At 30.8% G+C, this 22,683-nt stretch overlaps 1 protein-coding gene and 1 long non-coding RNA gene across 9 annotated transcripts in view; one reads left to right on the top strand and one right to left on the bottom strand.

The window, feature by feature from the left end:
* The first annotated feature begins 431 nt into the window (after positions 1-431).
* Positions 432-22,683, top strand: part of LOC145115529 (uncharacterized) — a 32,168-nt gene continuing 9,916 nt past the window's right edge. Inside the window, exons 1-5 of one of the 8 annotated variants that reach the window (XR_013711597.1) lie at positions 432-501; positions 851-924; positions 2,027-2,095; positions 6,081-6,170; positions 6,686-6,723. This is a non-coding gene — a long non-coding RNA (uncharacterized LOC145115529). Of the gene's footprint in view, positions 602-850; positions 925-2,023; positions 2,096-6,062; positions 6,171-6,685; positions 7,342-15,516; positions 15,589-22,683 lie in introns of those variants that run through there. The other 7 variants (XR_013711595.1, XR_013711596.1, XR_013711593.1 and 4 more) reach the window with 7 other exon arrangements.
* CYP707A4 (cytochrome P450, family 707, subfamily A, polypeptide 4) lies at positions 3,751-6,095 on the bottom strand. Its single transcript, XM_079051821.1, has 9 exons — positions 5,798-6,095; positions 5,367-5,688; positions 5,147-5,296; positions 4,805-5,053; positions 4,591-4,680; positions 4,430-4,508; positions 4,215-4,321; positions 3,975-4,093; positions 3,751-3,889 (listed from the first exon to the last, which is right to left on the bottom strand). The coding sequence occupies exons 1-9, from the start codon at positions 5,995-5,997 to the stop codon at positions 3,796-3,798; spliced, it is 1,410 nt and encodes a 469-aa protein (XP_078907947.1). The 5' UTR covers positions 5,998-6,095; the 3' UTR covers positions 3,751-3,795.

Raw genomic sequence — 22,683 nt, 5'->3', positions numbered from 1 at the left:
GCCTTCTTTAAGACGAAAAGGTAATTAATCTGATAATAGATGTATGACCCGTGTTTTTCTGTCTAAACGAACGTGTGTAATTGTTATAAACTCTACTGTATAGTCATTGATTGGTATTTTACTTGACGGTTACAACCATATTATGTGGTTTCCATAAAACGTTGCATTGATTTGATTGATTTTAATTCTTAACAACTTGCATAATTATGTTTCATATTTAAATCTAGAAGCATCTATGTTTTGCAAATCTATAGCTTTCTTTCAAATGGAGTTGTTGACTGGGGGAGTAATATACAATGTCATTATTAGTTACTTTACCATGAAGCCCATGGTGGTAGGCCATCAAAAATAATGTTGCACCTGCTAAGGACCTTTCAATTATTGATAATATATTGATGGTGTTCAATAATTTTGAAACATGCCTCTCTCTATATATGTATACTTGTGGTTCCTTTAGCAAACAAAAATAACAAAAATACTTGATTCTCAGAAGGGTAGAGGGTATGAATCATTTCAATCTCTTCCACACCATATCAACCATCGATCAAATATTTTTACCATTGGTCAACTACCTTTCTTATTCCTTCCATCTTAGCAAAATGTACAAATACTAAAGCAAAAACTTGTTATTTTGGAATTACCAAAATAGGCCTATAATGAATTTATGATATTATGATTGTAAAAAAACGTCAAAAACCTAATAAATTAATAGTAACAAAAACCTATGGTCGGAGTCGGACTGGATCTGTGTGGTGTGGGCCGTAAAGTTAAAATAGAACCCGACCTGGTATTTTATTTTATTTTATTTATTTTTTTGAAACTGATTTGCGAAGGTATTTTTATTTTGTAGCTTCAAATCAGGTCAGAGGGGGGTACGATGATTCTGTAGCTTCAGAAGTTTGCCGCCAATTTGATCAACACATCGTAAGCTCTTTCACGCACTCTCCCACCTGATTTCGTACAACTGATTATCGCTTCCAGATGATCGTAGTGATCAATGATATCATATGGTATTCAGATGCTAAAATAGGACCTAAAATTGATTCACGAAATACATTTGGGTTTGAAATTATAATCGCATTTAGTTTGTGCCTTTTATTATTTTAAAATTGCAGAATGAAATTTTGTCTCCGGAAATCTGACATAATCGCTTATAGTCAATAGGTTAACATCTAAAATGATCAATCGCATGAATTCTGTTGAATGTGTAATGCATTCCGTTATATATTACACTCATGATTTGTGGAATGTAAGCTAGTAGTTTTCTTAGTACAAAATCAATATTAGTGCCTTAGTTAACTTTAAAACCGATTAGAGCGATTGTGTTAGTTGAAAGTTATTGATATGCACATAAAACTGAAAGATTAAGCAATTTGGCAAGCAAAAGTCATGACTTAGGAGAGGTTAATGTTTTTGTTTTGCTTTTTGCAAAGCATATCTCATTTTGTTGCTTGTAGTTTATTGCCATAACAAATCATGTTACAAAATTTACCTTAACAGTTTTAGTATTTTAGTGGATGTGGAATGTTTTTGTTAAAGGCTGATGATTGTAATGGAAATGTAACACCCAAATTTCAAAGCAACTTAGTAACTCAAAATCAACTTTAAAACCATGGTGGAACCATTAATTCTACTTCATGTTGTCACATAACTCATAACTGATATTAAACTAATATGTTATCACATAACATATGCCTCCTGTTGAAGTTTTGAGCTTAAAATAGGCTAACACTTTTGAACTTAGAAATTGAAAATACTGTTTTAGATGTTGGAAAAAGATCTTAGATCGTACTATAGAACAGTAGTTCACATGAAGAATAATAAATGTTCTATTTGTGGTCCTTCCAAGGTGATGAGATTAGATATGGCATGCTATTTCCGTATCTCCTTATCTTGATTAGACATATTAGTCTTGAATATATGGTGTATTCAATGTTTAGAAGATTCCTGAAAGCTTGAGGTCCTTGAGAAATGACTAATGAGGTTGATTAATGTAATCTTTTTTTGGCCTTATATGATCAAGGAGGCTAACCTCCATTTCAGGGACGAAATCGTTTCTGATTTGATGCTTCAATGCCTTCCTTCATACAAACAGGTAAGCTGATAGATGTATGAGTTGTGTTTTTCTATTGAAAGTAATGTGCGTAATTGTTAAAAACTCTATCGTATAGTCATTGTTTAGTATCGTATGGTCAATATCATTTCCTTGATAATCACAATCATATCAATGTGATTTCTTGAAAACATTGCATTGATTTGATTTATTTTCTTGAAAACTTGCACAATGCTTCATATTTTAAAGCTAGAAACCTAGAAACATCTATGTTTTGCAACATTAATTTAGTAATTTACCTATAGCTTTCTTTCCAATGTAGTTGTTGAGTAGGGGAGTATCATATAATGTCATTATAAACACTTTACCATGAAGCCCATGATGGTAGGCCATCACTCATAATGTTATATGCATCTACCAACGACTAAGGACCTTTCAACATGTTGACAAATCTCAATTATTGATAATAGTGATGGAGCTCAATAATTTTGAAACATGCCTTTATGTATCTACTCTTGTGATTCTTGTAGCAAATGTGAATTCTTCTTTGTAGCTCCCTTAGCAAGAAAATTTTGCCAAATAGTTGGATGTAATATTCCATTTCAGTTTGTATTTTGCTAGCATTTTTCCATTATTGGGTTGGGTGGGTGGGTGGGTAATGAGCCAAAATGGGTCAAATTTCCGGATGGTTCATGATATGTTGGGTCGACCCGGCCATCACCTTTTTTGGTCATTTTAGTTGGAAGTTGTAAAAGTTAATATATTGAACATGAGGGGTAATCACTAAGATGACAAAAATGGAGGCTTTAGAACACAAAATGACCATATTTTGGGAAACTATCACAAAATAACCACCTATTTCGTAAAATGGGTTTTATGAAATTACTTTAATTTGTAAAATTACTTTATGAATGGTCCCCATTTGCTATTTATTTTGCAAAATAATAGGTATTTTTTTTTAAATATTAATAATTTCTCAAAGTTTTATTGTGAAATTGCTCATATTTTGATTTTTTTTCATATTTTCACAAAATATTAATAATTTCGTAATATAATTGGATATTTTTTTTTGTTGAAAATGACCAGAAAAGTAATTAGCTAATTTTGTATAACTCATTCTGAGAAATGGGTGGTTATTTTTGATAGTCTCCTAAACAAATGATCATGTGCTTTTCTAACACCTCCCTTTTTTGTCACGTTCGTGATTACCTCTAATTATGATTACAGTAACTATTATCAACATAAGCATCCAACTTCTATAACAAAACAATATTGAATGTTGTAAAGTTTACAACATCCAACATTGTTTTGTTATAGAAGTTGGATGCTTATGTTAATAATAGTTACTGTATGGGTTATAATATCTGTGTTGTGATAGTAAAATCACATTAGAAGCTAAATGTTAACAATTATTCCCACCATGCTCTTCTAACAATCCAAAATAGATAGGTGATTAAAAGTAAGTATGAAGATTTGGTTAAGAGAGGAAGCAAATATTTATCTTCTTTATTAAAGCTCTCTTTATTGTTACATACATATAGGCACAATGATAATAAGTAAAGATGCATCTGTTATATATATATATATATATATATATATATATATATATATATATATATATATATATATATATATATATATATATATACAATACAAATGTGATATACAGAAAGTATTAAATACATGTAGCTAAGCCCTGTAAAAAAGTAGGGCATGCAGTATGCACTAGACATTATTAACTGTCAAATTTCTTTCTTGAATCTAGCTTGAAGCCCGTGTTCTGGAATTGGAAATGGACTATACTGTATAAAGTTTGTTGAACCCACCAATTCCCATCTGTTATTTAACATAACATGGTCAAATTACCAAAATACCCTCCATAATTATTCAACATATTAACATCATCATATATAATATATACCTATACTTTGTAAGCATGTGGTGAAGTAAAACAAGCATCTCAACTTTTGCAAGTTCATTTCCTGGACATGCATGTATTCCATTGCCAAATGGCATGTATGTATTAGGTTTTGGAGGATTCTGCAAAAACAGAAATAAAGAGATTAAATAAAACTCCTAAAAATCATTATCAACTTTTGTGTAAATGGTTTAATCAACAGGGACTGAAACTGTAACTTTGGGCAGGTGTTGCATTCCATACCTCAAATCTAAAGGGATCAAATATTCCAGGATCCGTGAAAAATTCAGGATTGTGATGAATGTTCCGGAACAACGGCATCACTTTCCAACCTTTTGGGATAAGATATCCTGTTTGTTTATTTACAATTAGTTACATCATCACACATTAATTAATTAAAATCACTTGCTAAATATGTCTAATCTTTAAATTTGAAAAATAATCTTTTTTTCACTCACCTTCGTATTCAACATCAACTGTCGCCTCCCTAAAAGTAAAAGATATAATACTTGCCTTCCTCAGAGTCTCTAGTATTACCTGAAATTGATTACCATTAATTAAGATTTAACTTATATACTATACAAATTAAAATGAAAATCCAAGTTTTATAACTCCATACTCTATATGTTAGAGGCATTTGTCTTGTCTTTGACCAAGTCAACCCCCGTTCCTCTCCATTTTCAGATTCACATAGTGCCTTCTGCTCTGCCTGCCATTATGTATTCCACCAGTAGAAATTCTTCAGTAAGTTCATTCTCATTCTATAAAACAGAGTTATAAATATCTGTTAAAATTATTGAAAAAGTACATTGCTATAATCAGATAAATCTCACCTTAACAAAATCTAGAAGTTTTGGATCATCGTGAAGATATTTGAGTATCCATGTTAGGACACTAGCAGTTGTATCTTGAGCTGCAAAAAGTACCCCGATAATATTATCTGCTATTTGTTCATCACTTAATGTATTTCCCATTTCGTCCCTGAAGTTCAAGAGTTGTCCCAAGAGATTGCTTGCTACCCATTTCTTCTCCTTCCTTTCTTGGACAATCTCACCAATAATCCGATTCAGTCTTCTTCTTGCCTTCACATTTTCACATCAATCAATAAAATAATAATTTATATAACACATGAAAAATCATAAAATTCTTTTCTTATTTTTATTTATCATATTTACCATTAAAGCTTTATGATATGCGGTTCCTGGAAGGCTTGTTGGGAAACAATTGTAACCTTTTTCTAATATGCTATAATTCTCCTTCAACTCTTGTGTATATTTCTTCTCCAACTGACCAAAGATTGACAAAACTCCTACCTCAAAAGCAAACTGTAGAGAATATATAAAATTATAAATACTTATATATATGTAATTAAAAATGATATACTCATATACGTACCTTTTTCATCTGGAGGAAGGTGTTAATGACTTGACCGTTTGACCATGATTCAAGGCTAGAAATGGCGATATTTTCAATATCCTTGATCAACTTTCTAGATGCTTCTGGAGAAAATGAGGTTTGAACTAACTTTCTCATGCGAGCATGATAATTCCCCTGATGAAAAAACAGGGCTGAAGGTCCGATTAAGTTTTCTTTACTTTTTGGGTATGTGGGTTTGAATAAGTGAGGGTGAGTCACTAGCACAAAACGAGCTGCTTCAGGGCTTGCTAGCATGACACAAGGGTACCCAAGTATTCGGGTTTTGAATATATCTCCATACCTGATCATGGGAAATCAAACAACATTATATATCATATTTTTTATTTATTTCTGCATGCGTACGTGTGATATATATATGCATGTGATATATGATATATGATATACGAAACCTTTTCTGCTTTGAGGCGAAAAATATATTGGGGTCTTGTGAATACATTTGGAGAGTTTCACCAATGCAAGGCCACCCCATTGAACCTGGAGGAAGCCTGGCTGTTTGCTTGTGCCTCCTTTTATCTTTTTTGAATAAACAGTATGATAAAAGAGAAGCTAGAAACATAATTAAATAAAAAATAGTAGTGAAAAGCTTCATTAATATTTAATACACCTCTCTATCTCTCTCTCTCTGATTTTGTTTGGTTTATTGGGTTAATGAAGGGAGAATATCGGATGTAGGATGCTTGGTGTTGCTGGAGAAGAAGAGCCTTTTAGTGGGAGGGCAAAAGGGTGATGGGGTTTATATAGAGGCAGATCAACCAAAAAGAGGTAAATTCCAGATATATTTTACGTATTTTCCATGCCACTCGTTTTTTTAATATCCAAACTATCATATATATACACGTTACCTTTTTATATACGGACCCAATAGTAAGGTCAACTATCCTCTCTAAATTCAACTTATTTTTTAGTTCAAAATCCATATTGACTTTTTGTCTTTTCCTCAAAAGTATATAGTATATACCGTTAGTGTATAAAAATCGGCAACTCCACACCACCTTTCATTCAAAAATTATGTTCTCTCGTCCACATGTGTAATCATTAACAACAACCTGATTTCAGTTTTATAATACGTCCTTCACAACCCAAGCCTTTTATTCAACAAATTATTTTTAACAATTAATCTTTATACTATTTAAGATAATAACAAATATATTGAAACTATTTCATTTCAAAACAAACTAATTAAACCGCTCATTTTAAACATAAAAATAAATATAAAATTATGGACATAAAATTATATTTATTTTTATGTTTCTTTTAAAATTTTATCTTTCTTTTAGGGGTGAGCGCGGTGCGTTTCGATGCGATAATTTTTGCGGTGCGGTGCGGTTTTTTTTTTTTTTTTTTTTTTTGAGTTTCGGTTATTAACCGCATAGATTTGATGTGGTTATTTGTGTGGTTTTTAACCGCAATTTAGAATTCAAACGATTTTAAGAGTTCAAACATTTTCTAAAATTAAACATAACAGAAACCAACACTTTTGTCTTCTAAAATTTTATCTTGCTTTCATCCATGAAACTTATTTTATTTTTAATATTTAATATATTAATAATTAATAAAAAAAATTGTATATAATATATGCGGTGTGGTGCGGTTTTTGAAAACTAAAAACCGCACCGCACAACAAATGTGCGGTTTTTGTAAAACAGAAAACCTCACCATTGGTTTTTATTGCGGTTGCGGTTTATCGGTTGCGGTTTTTGTTGTTAATTTTAGTTGCGATGCGGTTGTACTCACACACACACAATTGACTTTAATGATTTTTTAAACCATAGAATCAAGAAACCAATGTTGGCGGTAGAGAGAAAAAGATTAATAAGGGCCAAAAGAAGGATTGTACATTTAGATGTTGAAGACACATGCATCAGATTATAACAAAAGAAACGTGTTTTAAAAAAAAAAAATTAGTTCATATTTTTTATTGAAAAAAAAGTAAATATACCAAAATTTATAATTTTTTTTTGTCTTTTATATATATATATATATATATATATATATATATATATATTGTGAATCTGAACTATATATTATTCAGTTTTTAGCGTTCACACTGTGAATCTGAGTTGTTATTTAACACTTTGATCATTCATGAAATCATTTAGTGAAATTTACGAATGCACCACTTGCATTCACATCCAAATTTGAATAAATATTCGTATTTACATATGAATAGAAGTATATTCATTTGTAATTTTATGCTATTTCAAAATTTTGATTATTTATAAATTAGCTTTGCAAGATTTGCAAGTGAATTTATCACAAATTCACATGTAAATTTACTATAATCCACATATCAATATCAGATGACGAGATTCACATTGTAGTTGTCAAACACTTTAATTATACACATTTGAGATTAACATTTTGCATTTGAACTAGCTTTTTTTTTTTTTATTCAGTATGGATGTCTATTAATCATAAAAACTAAAAAATAAAAAAATGAGTTTTATTTTATTTTTTATTTTTTTTATATTCATGTGCATGCATGTCCACTATTTGTAATAGAATTTTATGGATGAAATTGGTTCTATGGTTTAAGAGTGTTATTCATTGATTTGTTACACACACACACACATATATATATATATATATATATATATATATATATATATATATATATATATATATATATATATATATATATATATATATATATACATACAGTGGCGAATCTAGAACCAAAATTAAAGTGGTTCCTTATATTAATAAAACGGAAAAATGTATGAAAATATAAGTCTTTTGGCAAAAATAAGGTAGTTCCTTATGTTTTTTTATATATAATTGTTGTATTAAAAAAGAAAAAAGGTAGGTCCTAGGACCTACCTTAGCAATGGGTAGCTACGCCCCTATATATATATATATATATATATATATATATATATATATATATATATATATATATATATAAAGTTTAATTTATAATAAGATAAATTTTAAAAAATATATATACAACTAACAAAGAATGGCTGCCATATGTGAATCACTGGGCAACCTACCGAATATATATATTTTTTAAAATTTTCCTTTTTTGTGTATTATTGATTTTGAACTAGTTTATGGTGCTAATCAACCATAAACATAGCCGTAATATATATATATATATATATATATATATATATATATATATATATATATATATATATATATATGTGAATGTAGCTATCAATTCTTTTTTCTATTTTTGCAATAATCAAGCTATATTAAACTTGAAATCCAGTCTGTTTTATCAATGATTCATGTGAAAAGAAAATAAAAAATTGCAGTAGGTACTAGGTAGCGAAGTGAGTATGGGTTTCCTTTTGAACATGCTGATCTAGAAGTCCCACTGGTCCCGTTTACTTTCTGAATCAGGACGTTACTCATAAAATAAATTTAATGGTGAAAACAAATACCAATTCATAAACTTCTTAATTAATTGGGTATATATCTTTGTTTTCATAATTCCATTCCGTACAACAGATTCAGGTGCAAGAAATATTATCCACCACGTGAGTTCGGATTAGTTCTATAAATAAATAACTATGAATGATGCTCATCGTATAGTTATATTAAAGATAGATCCTTTAAGTAAGAAAAGATGATTAATATTTTGGCAAGTACTATTCCAAAAGAGAAGATTCCAAAAGAGAATGAGTTTTACTTTTATATATATGCATGCTAAAGGTCCAATGCCATTATCTTCTGCATGCATTATTGATTGCTTCTTTAATGAGCTCTATTCAGTAATAGGAGTTTTTAACCATAATGGGATAGTTGGAAAAAATATTTACCATTTTAGTGTCATTTCAAAAATATTTACCAAAATGGTTTTTTCTTATTTTCTTTACTTTTTAGTTTTCTTTTCAGTTTTTTTATTTTAAATATCTTTTTTTCTCTTTTATTCCACCTTTTTATTGTTTATATATATATATATATATATATATATATATATATATATATATATATAAATGACAGCTTTTATTTTAGTTTTTTTTTATTTTTTTTACTGCTTTTTTAAATAACAGTTTTTTTAATCTTTTTTTTTCTATTTTTTTTAAATATACATTTTTCTTATACAACCTTTTTATCATCAAATTTTCGTCATCAAAAATTAAAAATACAATATATTTTAAGGTGTAAAAACTCAAAATAGTTTATTACAAAAAAAACCACCACAAAATAAACTCCAACATTGTTTATTACAAAAAGAAAAAAAAAACATCACAATTAGCTTGAATTTGAACCGGTAACAAATCTTTACCTGTAAAAAAAATAAAAAAAAAAAAAGAAATAACCACAACAAATACAATAAAAGTATTTTTTTTAAACTACCTTGGCATACACGGACATCGTTTTCGGTATGGATATTAAAGAAAGAAGAAATGTCAATTTTTGTGGAATTTGTAGGCAACCGGGGAATAATCTAAAACAATATCCGTCTATACCAAGGTACTTTAAAAAATATTTTTATGGTATTTATTGTGGTTATTATCTTTTTTTTTTTACTGGTAAGGATTTGTTACCGGTTGAAATTCAAGCTAATTGTGATGTTTTTTTTTCTTTTTGTAATAAACAATGTTGGAGTTATTTTGTGGTGTTTTTTTTAACAAACAATGTTGAGGTTTTGTTTGTTTTTTTACCTTAAAAATATTGTACGTGAATGTTGGAGTTTTTGCACCTTAAAATATATTGTATTTTTAATTTTTGATGGCGAAAATTTAATGGTAAAAGGGTTGTATCAGAAAAAAAAATATTTAAAAAAAAGGAAAAAAAAATAGAAAAAAAAATATTAAAAAAACTGTTATTAAAACAGTAAAAAAAAGGTTAGAAAGCTAAAATAAAAGCTGTCATTTAGAAAATATATATAAAAAAATAATAAGGTGAATAAAAGAGAAAAAAATAAGATATTTAAAATAAAATAAATAAAAAAAACTGAAAAGAAAACTAAAAAGTAAAGAAATTAAGAAAAATACCATTTTGGTAAATATTTTTGAAAAGACACTAAAATGGTAAATATTTTTTCTAACTATCCCATTATGGTTAAAAACTCCAGTAATAGTTGCCTCCTATAGCATGTAAAACGACTAGAGCATCTAAGTTGGCCTCAAATAAGCAAAAAACATCAATAAATTCTTGGAAACAAAAACTGGGAATACAATAGGAGAGAAGAGTTGTGTGGTTTGAAAACCATTCGCATTTACTACCGCATGGTATTAAAGGTAGTTGTAGGGCCCCCTTGGAATAATTGTTTTAACTTTTAAGCTCAAATTCTTGATTTTTCTCCCAAAAAGTTCATCGACTAGAAAGATTTTAATTTGCACATGTATTTGCTCACATCAAATTTAATTTGGTTCTATCATATTTCAACCGACTTTTGAGTAATCAAAAAAATTTCAGCCGACCATGATAATTTCATAAATCATAATATCCATACATGTTGTCAGTGTGACATCATGAATATGAAAGAGACATCAGGATTAGGACCACTTTCGCATTTACTGCCCACCCAAAATTGCGCCTTTTTCTAACTTGTTATAGTATCCACACCATGAATTATCATCATCATCATCATCATCATGGTCATAGATTCCATATCATCACCATAGAAATTGCATGCTTTTGATTCATTTTATTCAACATTAAATATGTCCTTTATGTTTGAGTGCCCTATGTATGGAGAATGTGGATTTACTCACTAAGGCCGGAGGGAATCGTGCCACAAAAGTTGCACTCTCTTCACTGTCACGTAGACGCCACCTCACCCTTTACCACAAACGTATGGTTTCATACCACACTCAAGGAGTGGTGCTACACTTGGGTTTTTTTTTAATAAATAAAAATTTTCATTGGTTGTGTTCCAAAGGTAAGAAAGCCATCCAATCACAATTACCCAAGGAGTGCTCCGTTCCAAGGCTACAATGCACTCTCTACCGCACCCTTACCGCAATGGGGGGCGGTGTTCCTGCACACGTGGCACCAAAGTGCGGCACTGGCCGCACCCCACTCCCTCTGGTCTAACAGTAACTATCAACACTTCTAGTGGTCCAATGTGAGTTTTTACAATACGTTTTATTTATCTATTACAATAAGAAGGTTATTTAGAATACGTGCTCTTAAAATATATGTTCTTGAATTTTTTAAAGCATATGTATTCATATTATTATTATTGTTATTATTAGTTTTAAAAAGACGACCGTATTTTGGTTTTGGTTAGATTTTGTTGTCCTAAATGGAATGTCGGTTTTCTAACAGGATTTGGTACTTTATCTTTGTACCAAACCTTATCTTTGGTGTATAACGGAAATATGCTTGGTATATGTTCTTTTTGGTGAGAAATTAAATATTCTTCTATTTTTTTTTATCCATATGAAATGGTAGCAAGTGTCATATTTTGAATATATATATATATATATATATATATATATATATATATATATATATATATATATATATATATATATATTTGTCATAATTTCAAATGGTTAGGAAGATAAATAGGAACAAAAATTGAAAGATATTTAATTTCTCTTTTTTGTTATATAAGTTTATTTTCATATGATATTAAGTTTTATTTTAGCTGACAAAAGAAATTACAAATTCAATTCACACTAAAAAAAAATACAAAAAGTGAAAGAGGAACAACTACAAAGTACAAAGTGATCAAGATATGGTAATGACTAATGACTTTCTAATGGAGTGATAACGGTCCAAATCCGAACACACGTTTACTTAGAACTTTCAATAAATAGGTTGGGTTGGTTTGGTTCAATTTTTTTTAATTGGGTTCAAGATTTCAATTCAATCTGACATTTTTATTTGACTGGGTTGATACTTTTAACCCAATCTAATCTTTTAGATAAATAAGTTTTTATTGGATTGATATGTAGGTATTTTTCAATCCAAACTATTAAATAAATTAGTTAAACCTGAATTAATTCATTTAAAATAAAATAAAAATTATCCAAACATTACATCCTTTTGGTATGAAAAAAGTATAATCCCAATTCATAAATACAAATAAACTGTTAAAGTAACCATTCAAAATGTTTATTTCGAAGTATTTTGCAGAATAATTAGTGTTGTCGGCACAAAAAAAATTATGATTGCATTTTTTAAGGGCAAATTGCAAAAAACAAAAAAAACATTTTATTACCACAAAAGTAATCACTTTTCCCGAATTGCAATAAAGTCACTAAGTTTACCAAAATTTTGATTTTGACATCTAGTTTCAAACTGCAAGAAAGTCTATATTACCGTAAAAATTTGATTTTGACACCGAGTTTTTTTTCTCTCAATTATGTCATTACATTTAGAATTTTGTTTGCAATATCAACCAATTACCCGATTCAGGAGATGTTATTGTGGTTTAGAAGCTCGATTTGTACAAAACATAAATAGTTGGTCCAATAGTTCAAATTCACTTACAAGTCCGTGAAAAGGGCATACTCACCCGTTCAGGAGATGTTATTATGGTTTAGAAGCTCGATTTGTACATCAAGTAAATGAAGATCCTTATAAGACCAATTTAGTAGTTCAGACTCACTAAGCATCTATTGGATCGACATTATAGGGGTCTTCATTTACTTATTGTATAAATCGAGCTTGTAAACCCTAATAATATCTCCTGAAAGGGTGAGTACGCTCTTTTCACTAACTTTTAAGTGAATTTTAACCACTATAGTGACCTTCATATGTCAGTTGTGAAGAAATACTCTGACAAGAACTAAACATTAAACATTATAATAAAATGTGTCTCCTAAAAGGGTGAGTACTCCTTTTTCGTTGACTTTTAGGTGACTTTGAATCACTGGATGACCTAAAAAGATATGTGAAATTGAGTTCGATGCAAACCCTATATTTGAAATTCAATCCTATCATATAAAATTTTACGTGGCTTCCATATCACATGTAAAACTCGGTTTCAAGTATGTTATCTTTTAGTCCTTGGGTCATGGTTTTTATTGCAAAAGAGGTACCTCCGTACGCTGGGCGTACATATATGTATGCTTAGCGTACATGGGGTGGAGTGATCGCGGACTTGAACCACGTACGCGGGGCGTACGTAACCAAAAGCAAAACCCTAATTTTTCGGGCATGACCACTATTTAGGCACATTTATAACCTTTGGACCCTCACCATTATCAGCCTCCACACCTCTAAACGTTCCTAAAACCCTAGTTTGCTTTGGAGTGTGATCTTTGAGCTTGAAAGTGACTTTAGTGGCCCTTTTTGGTGTGTTTGCAAGAAGAAAAACTTTGTGTGCAAGCCTTGGACGTGGTGGAGCTTCAAGATCTTGTATCTACATCATTTTAGGAAACTTTTGAAGCTATAAAGTTCATACATTGCCTATCATTTGCTTAGATCTACTTCTTTAGCTTGTTATGGTGCTTTTTGGTCCCTTTGGGTTGGTCTTGAGGAGTTAAGACCATTTGAGATGCTAAATCTTGTAGATCTGGATGTTTGGTGGGTTCCTTAAGCTTAAAGGTGCAAACGTTTTGGTGTTTGTGACCCCCCATGCAAGTATTAAGTCATTCATTAAGCTCTTTTGAGCTCTAGGCCCTCATTAAGTCGTGCATGCACGTAAAGTTGGCAACTTTACGTGATAAACCACTTCAAGGAGGTCAGGTCTGAGTTTTGGGCTAATGTTTTAATCGATTAAGAGCCAAAACGTGAAGTTGGTCAATCAGGGGGAGTATGTTGGGCTTACAAGCTCGTACGCGCCGCGTACAAGCCTTTAAGCGTGTACGCTTAGCGTACAATTTGAGTACGCCCCGTGTACTCAGCAGTGGGTTGTAGACGTTTGGGCCTTTGGTATTGGGCTTCATCTTGGGCCCTAGGAGTTTAGGGCTGTTTTTGGACTTGTTTTGTGGGCCTTAAGTGTTATGAGTTGGGCCTTAGGGCCCATTATTGTGTTTGGGCCAAGATTGGTTAAGCTCGTTAAGGGTAAGGTGAAGAGGGGGACCTCGACCTCAGGAATTGGATTGGAATTTTAGACTCATAGTCATGATTGTAACCCATTCCTAATTAGAGTAATTTGTTTATGTCCAATGTGGGATTTCCCGGATCAGTAGCCGAGCAGTTAGTATTTATTAGCAGACCGAGGTGAGTCTTCTCACTATATCAATTGGTCGAAGGCACCAATGTCAGCCCATTACTTGACATGCAAAATGACAGTTGTCTATATGTTTGCTTGACTGAAAGACCTCGAGGGTAGCCCGTGACACTTGTATGGAAGACCATGGGGGTAGCCCGTTGCACTTGTATGGAAGGCCATGGTAAACTTAGTGACTTTATTGTTATTCGGGAAAAATGGTTACCGGGAGAACATGAATAACTGGTCATTTGGTGGATATTACAACAAAATTGTAAATATAGTGACATAATTGAGAAAAAAAACAACTTGGTGTCAAAACCGAAATTTTATGATAATATAGTGATTTTCTTGCAATTTAGCCTTTTTTTATAAACATAAATACTAATAAGGGAGGAGGGAGTCATTCCCTCCCAACCCACTGAACCCACTGTCACATCAATTTTTGTCTCTCCTTTTTCTTCATCTTTCCGAACCCACAACACACGAAAATCCTATCTTTCTCAACCCACTCAATTAAAAAAATACAAAACAACTAAGGTACAAGTTTTAAAACATATGGTACAAGAAAAAATGAGAGAGAGAAAGTAGAGAGAGAGGATGAAGTGGGTTAGTGAAACCAATTAAACAACCCGCTGAAGAGGAAGTGGTATCGGCGGTAACTCTATTGCTAATTAAGATTTTAGCTTGATTGTTTTGTATTTTTTTTTAATTGAGTGGGTTGAGAAAGTTAGGATTTTCGTGTGTTGTGAGTTCGAAAAGATGAAGAAAAAAGATTCACAAAAATTGATGTGACAGTGGGTTCACTGGGTTGGGAGGGAATGACTCCCTCCTCCCTAATAAAACATTATAATTAATAAATTAATACTGAAAATATGAAATAAAATATATATTAAAGTTACATGGTTTGACGGGTTGAAAACATGTTGATAATTTTTACCTAATTCAACCTATTTAATTAAATTGGTTAGACAAATTGACTCATTTAACTTAAATGGACTGAAAATCTCAACTCAGCCTATTAATTTTGATTGATTTCAGGTTGAATCGATAGATTGATCAATTTTTGCAACTCTATTTTTACTTTTGACCTCACGAAATGGGAATACTGCTATTTGTGGATTTCTTAATTTCTCTCCTATATGGTTAAAGTGTAAATCTTTAAGGAAAAAGTGTTTTTGTATAGATATATGTTTTTATTAATTATTAATAATAAAGAAAAAGTATATGGATTTAATAATAACTTCAGTGGAGTTTAGACTTTTATCTAGATTATAATCAAGTCATGTGCAATTTGAAACTGACAAATATCAATATTGTACTTCATGTAATGATAACTTAATCCTTTTCTACAAACTTATTTCAAGAACATGACACATGAATATATCACTATATCACCGATTGATTTATGAATATACTGCCTAAATCAGTTCTATGCATATGTATTTGTCAAGTTCTTGAAAATTGAAACTACGTGTAAGATATTTGCACAATAATTTGTAATTTTTTCCTAAATAAGTAAAAGTATTCCCGTGGTAATCATCAATAACGTTAGGTCTTACTTAATTGATAGTGAATCAAATTGACTAATGCATTGATTGATATCCAACTAGGTTGTTCCTTTTCTTTTTCTTTTTCTTTCTCCCCATCAAATAAAAAATAAAGTATTTGTTCCTGTTTTGCTCCGCCTTGCGGCTTGCTAGGTGTGGGTGGTGTGTGTGTTTTTTCTAATGCATTGGCTGTTTAAAAAAAAACAAAAACAAAAACAAATCAAATAAAGTATTTAATGATTAATGAATAATGACATTTATTCGGATAAAGTGGTGTAAAAGTAAAGTAAGTTTTTTTGTCCCGAGTGAATAAAATGTATGAAATGATACTAAATGATATTTTACCTTACATTTCAAAAAATAAATTTCATAATATTTATTAATTTTAATATAAAAATAGTTGAGTGGAACAAAGAAAGAATAACAAATATATAAAAGGTTAATGTCTTATTACATTAAGTTAGATTTTAACTCATCAAGCTATTATCTTCTAAGAAAATAAAAATAATAATAATAAAATAAAAAAACAAACAGTCGTATATAATTTGTTTAGGGGTGTCTGGGATTGTTTTTCAAAACAATTTATTGACTTATTGGTTTTTGCTAAGCCAATAAATCAAACAAATGTTTAGCAAGCTTAGGTGAGCTGGTATGGGCACCACGACCATGGTCGTGGTTTCCTTCCACCTCAAGAAGTAACGCCACCAAAAACCACCACATCTGGTGTTGATATACTCCCCATTGAAGAAGAGGAAAAAAAATAAGAGAGAATAAGAAGTTGCGGGAGAGAAGAAGAATGACAATTGGTTGTTGTCAAATGTGGTGGTGACCACAATCCACCACACAACGACGTGTGCAACGGTCGTGGTAGCCTGCCATCGTGACCATGAACCTCTGTTAAGACAAGTATTCTGGAAGGCCTTAAAAATGTTTTTTGAAAACAACTTTTTAATACCATAAAAAATGAGTTTTTAAGAAATAGTTTATTTATGACTTATTGAACGTGTGATTTTTTGAGATAAATGTCAATACTACCCTTAATGAACTATCTCGTTCTGTTTTTTCTTCCTCCCCATTTTCATGTTATTTTTGGTCATTTTATAATTATAAAACTTTTTGTTATCACAAAAATAATCGGAACATTTTTTTAAAAACTTGTTTTGTCGTAATATATTTAATTTAAGAAGCAATCCCAATCACCATGAATTAAATGCTTAAATTATTAAAGCCTTTTAACTAAAAATGGAAACAACGGATATGTTCCACTAGTAGCTAATGAATTCTTGACATCACACATGATCTAATCAATTTAAATATAAGGGGTATAGGTAGAAAAGGACAACTAATTATACATGTATATATAAAAAAACATTTATATTAATAGTTACCATTTGAAAAAGACTAAAATATGGGGCTCTTAAGAGAAATTGACAACTATAAATCTGATGTTGCTTACATTTTTGTTTTTTACTAAGACATTGATATTAATTATGATAGAAACAATTAGTAAAGGAGGAAAAAATCAATCGTATAAATCTATATGGAGAACACAATCAAACAAAAGTAATCAAAATAAATGTAGGTTTTGATATGTTTTTACATACAATCAATAAAATATAAGGGATACGTATGTTATATCATATTTTTAGTTGATTATTTCTCTTAAAATTTTACAATATGGTTTTATTTGAAACGTAAATAATAATATTAAAGGTTTTTTTAAACATAAAAATAATATAAAGGTTTTTATCTATTCATGTATAATTGGTTGTGTATTTATGCATATATCCCATAGAAGAATCCATACCCTTTTGATTTTTTTTTCAAAATATAAGATATATATATTTAATGCATAAGTTCTATTTTACAAACTTTTTTTTATAACATAACAATTGGATATAAGTTTTTTTTGAAGTAGAGTACTTTTTATCATTTAATATCTATCAAAATATAAGTATATAACTATTAGAGCTTCTCGAACCACATAAATGTCAAATATAAAAGTCTAAAATTCATCATTTTAAAGATTGATTGGAATTCAGATACTATTTCGATGTTAAACAATGATGTGTGTTTAACATCAAAATAATATTTAAATTTCAATCAACCTTTAAAATGTTGGATTCTAATCATATTATTTCATATATAATGTTAAAATGGAACAACATAAAAATAAAGATGATTTTGAAGAACGGTTGGATTGAAATTGGCATGCAAATCATAAAAGTAAAAAGGGTTTAGAGGTCGGTTGGATATGGCCTTAAACTATATATGCAAATCATAAAAGTAAAAGGGGTTTAGAGGTCGGTTGGAAATGGCCTTAATATATATATATATATATATATATATATATATATATATATATATATATATATATATATATATATATAGGGCTAGGTTATAATGTGGATGGTCAACTATTGTACGGACGTGTGGACAGTGTTATTCTATGAGAATTACTAAGAGAATATGTTGTTTAGTAACGTGAATACGTTTAACCTTACACAACTATTGTAATTTTCATGCATTCTCACTAATTCTTTTAAAGATTGATTGGAATTCTAGAAGTACCTTATCATCGGGATGTTACAAGATGGAACACTTGACCGCTATAAAGCACGACTTCTGGTCAATGGGAAATCACAAACAATAGGTGTTGACTGTTTAGAACATTCAATCCTGTCGTAAAGCGAGCTACTATACGCACTGTTCTTAGTCTCGCAGTCTCACAGGGTTGGTTGATACATCAGTTAGACGTCAAAAACGCATTTCTCCATGGCAATCTCCATAAGACGGTTTTTATGTACCAGCCCCCTGGTTTTATTGATAGCAAATCAGGGTTGCCATCTCCAGAAATCTTTGTATGGACTTAAACAGGCTCTGCGTGCTTGGTACACTCGTTTTGCTTCGTTCATTACTTCTTGGGGTTTCAGGAGTAGCATTTGTGATTCTTCGTTATTTGTTTACCAACACGGTTGTCATCGTGCTTATTTATTACTGTACGTCGATGACATAATTTTCATAGCTTCTGACCCTGACGTTCTTCGCAACATTATCACTTCTTTGTCTCAGGAATTTGCTATGACTGATCTTGGGGCGCTTCACCATTTTCTGGGTATCACGGCTACTCGTGATAAGCATGGTTTTTTTTTGTCGCATGCTTCTTACACTCGTGACATCCTTCAACGAGCTAATATGGCCTCATGTAAGTCGTGCACTACACCAGTGGATACGTCCACCAAACTCAGTGCCACTGACGGTGCACTACTCGCTGATGGCACTCTCTATCGTACTCTTGTCGTCGCTCTCCAGTACCTAAGTTTTACATGCCCCGACATTGCCTATGTTTTCCAACAAGTTTATTTATTCATGCATGCTCCGCGCGAGCCCCATTTTCAGTTCATGAAGAAGATTTTTCGGTATCTACAGGGTACCATAGACTATGGTCTTCGGTTGGCTGCATCTTCATCTAACACACTTACTGCCTACTTTGATGCTGACTGGGGCGGTTGTCCTGACTCACGCCAATCCACTTCTGGTTATTGTGTTTTTCTTGGCAACAACCTTGTGTCTTGGTCCTCGAAGCGCCAACCAACGATTTTGCGCTCGAGTGTAGAGGCCGAATACCGTGGTGTTGCTAATGTTGTTTCTGAGACTACCTAACTACGTAATCTCTTACTTGAGCTTCATGTTCCACTAAACAAAGCAACGATTGTTTAATGTGACAATGTATATGTTGTCTATCTGTCACAAAACCCAGTCCAACACCAGCACACCAAACATGTGGAAATTGATATCGACTTTGTGCGTGAAAAAGTTTGTCTTGGTCATGTTCGAGTTCTTCACATTCCTACCTCTATGCAATATGCAGACATCTTCACAACTATTGTAACTAGTTTAATACCCGTCTGGTGGACAGTTGACCGGTTTAATAAAAAATAATTATTATTTTACTAATATATATAAGTTTGTTCTATATCATCATTATGTAATTTGTTACCATGCACTGTACAATATAATGACAAATCTACCAAATAAATAACATATTAATGAAAAATGCATTAAAAGACAATTAAACAAAAAGAATAGCAATCGATTAACACATAATTAAATCAAATTAAGTTAAAAACAAACAAAAGTGAAATCTATTAGCTAATTACTTTAAAGTCGGTTAGGTATATCATCATCTGTTGACTCGTCACACAAGCATGGAAGTCGACGACGCTTCTTTGGTCTTATTGAGGATCCGATACACGATTTTTCAGAAGAATCACCTTCAATATCATCAAAAGACGCCTAATTGTAAAAATACCAACATGACAATAAGAATCATGAGAAGTAAACTTTTGTAACAGAATAGCTAACAATAACAATTGAAGAAAAATTATTTCCATATCGTAAGAAAAATAGAAAATTTAAAAAATATGATGTAACTTACTTGAATCTCTTCACCATCTTGTAAAGTATAGATAGAGACATGCGTGTTACAAATATGATCTTCAATATTATCATGACCAACCTAATTGTAAATAACAATCACATTAATAAGAAACATACCAAATAAACACAATCTAACTTTATATAAGTAATATAAATTAACCCCTATATTATCACTTTCATCTTCTTCTGCTTCTGCATCATTGACATCAGATATACATTTATTAACACCATCATTTTCTTCAGTATCACAAGTATCCTATGTATATTAATACAAATCAAGTTTAATACATATAAACTATAACTTTTACATAACTTAGCACAATATGAAATAATAATTACCATTGTTGATATTGTTGATGGTATAAAATGACTACATGGTCCCCATAACGCTTGGTCTAAGAGCTCCCATTCATATTCAGTGATTTTAGACAAACTTTCATATTCATCTTCGACTATATAATGATCTTCCTCATTTGTTATAACCACCGTACTTTTCTCGATCGTGGGAGAAAGCTTATATCCCTTATCATTATGCTTTTTGTCACTGTAATATTTAGTTACAGCAAAACGATGCACGTAATTTGGCACCATGTTGAATTTGTCAACCTTAATAGTGAAAATGACCTTATGACCACATAAGCTTCCGAGAAGAAAATCTTTCACCCAATTAGGATCACCGGCACCCTAAGAAAACATGACAAACATATTAATATATATAACCCACCCCCCTCCCCCCACACCACACACACACACACACACACACACACACACACACATATATATATATATATATATATATATATATATATATATATACACACACACACACAGTTAATATAATTATGTATATAAAAGAAAAAAATGTATATAGAATCAAACCTCTAATAAACTCTTATTAACCAATTCATCAACAGTAAAACTAATAAGAGAAGTAGCAGCTTCATTGAAAACAACACACATAATCTCTTCTCCTTTATCAATTATTCGCACAACCAGTTTATACCTATATACAAAATGTTGATAAGAATAACATATAAAAAGTATTTGAATAAAAAATACTTACGATTGACGAGGGTTATCAACATTTTTCTGACAACTAAAACAATAATAGCGACCATCACGCATAGTAACCTTCTTACGACATGTTCCACATTGGACAAATTTCCAATCATTAAACATATCTATATCGACGATGGTTCCCTCAATAGTATATTGTGTTCCCTTTACAAAGGAAAACCAAAAGTCAATTCGCAAATCACATGGAAGTTTAGTTATAGATATGTATAATAAAATACCTCAACAACACCATCTTGTAAGTAACTATAAACATTTGATAAGTTAGTCACAACGAAGTCCTCAATTTTATTTTGCTCTGAAATAAAGCGTACCGGTTGTGATACACTACAAAACAACAACATGACGTGTAAGATAAATTGATCGACATGTTATATTATGCTTAAATTTCATGAAAATATGTAAGTAATTACATAAGCTTGAAAAACTCAATCTCCTTGACCGGAAGGTTGAAATACATCTGAAAAGAGAAACTTAGCAAGAAGTGAGAATGACAACTACATTATCCTTATAGCTTCTTATGTCTTCATCATTGTACTGTGTAGCAAGTTTTCCCCATACTGTGACATTAACTTTCATACCCCTACATGTTATTTTAAAAAAAACAACATAATTAATATATAATCTTATAAACTAAATTATTGGAATTAATTGTTTTATAGAACATACGTTTAATCGGATATGACAATTTTACGCATGTCTGAATCATACACACGACCTTTTTGAACTATTTTTTCTCTAAAACCCCACTCACAAACACGTCCCATAACGTCTAAAAATAGGTATATGTTAGAAACATGTATATCTTTGAATAAGAAAAAGAAATAATTCAATGTTAACCTCATAGATATTTAGAATCATTAACGCGTGAACAAAGCTTGCAGAAAGGAATGAAATTGAAAGAATATCGTTGGAACAACTATGATGAAAGGTGAGAATCTGAAACTAATGTAGCAGGCATGAACTTAATGTATGTATCCTTCTGTAGTGGCCGATAAAAAGTATCGTATGTAAGAACTTCAAAGTTATGTATCTTGTAGACACCTCCTTCTTTGATTTTGTTATTAAATGAGTATATCAATCTATGAGGAATGGTTGCATGGATGCAACAATTCTAAAAATAACGAACAGTTAGACAAAACAG

This window comes from Lactuca virosa, chromosome 5, assembly GCF_052849685.1.
Source record: "Lactuca virosa cultivar CGN04683 chromosome 5, Lactuca_virosa_CGN04683_v6, whole genome shotgun sequence".
Lineage (NCBI taxonomy): Eukaryota > Viridiplantae > Streptophyta > Magnoliopsida > Asterales > Asteraceae > Lactuca > Lactuca virosa.
The sequence above is the reverse complement of the archived record's forward strand: the minus strand, read 5'-3'. Positions and strand labels throughout refer to the sequence as shown.

Bases quoted from the DNA above. Each gene is read 5' to 3' on its own strand.
- CYP707A4 (XM_079051821.1), bottom strand. From the start codon at position 5,997: ATGAAGCTTTTCACTACTATTTTTTATTTAATTATGTTTCTAGCTTCT. The intron at 4,681-4,804 runs GTGAGATTTATC...ACATAATGGCAG, and splicing joins AACTTCTAGATTTTGTTAAG to GCAGAGCAGAAGGCACTATG. The intron at 4,094-4,214 runs GTATGGAATGCA...CTGTTTTTGCAG, and splicing joins TTGATCCCTTTAGATTTGAG to AATCCTCCAAAACCTAATAC.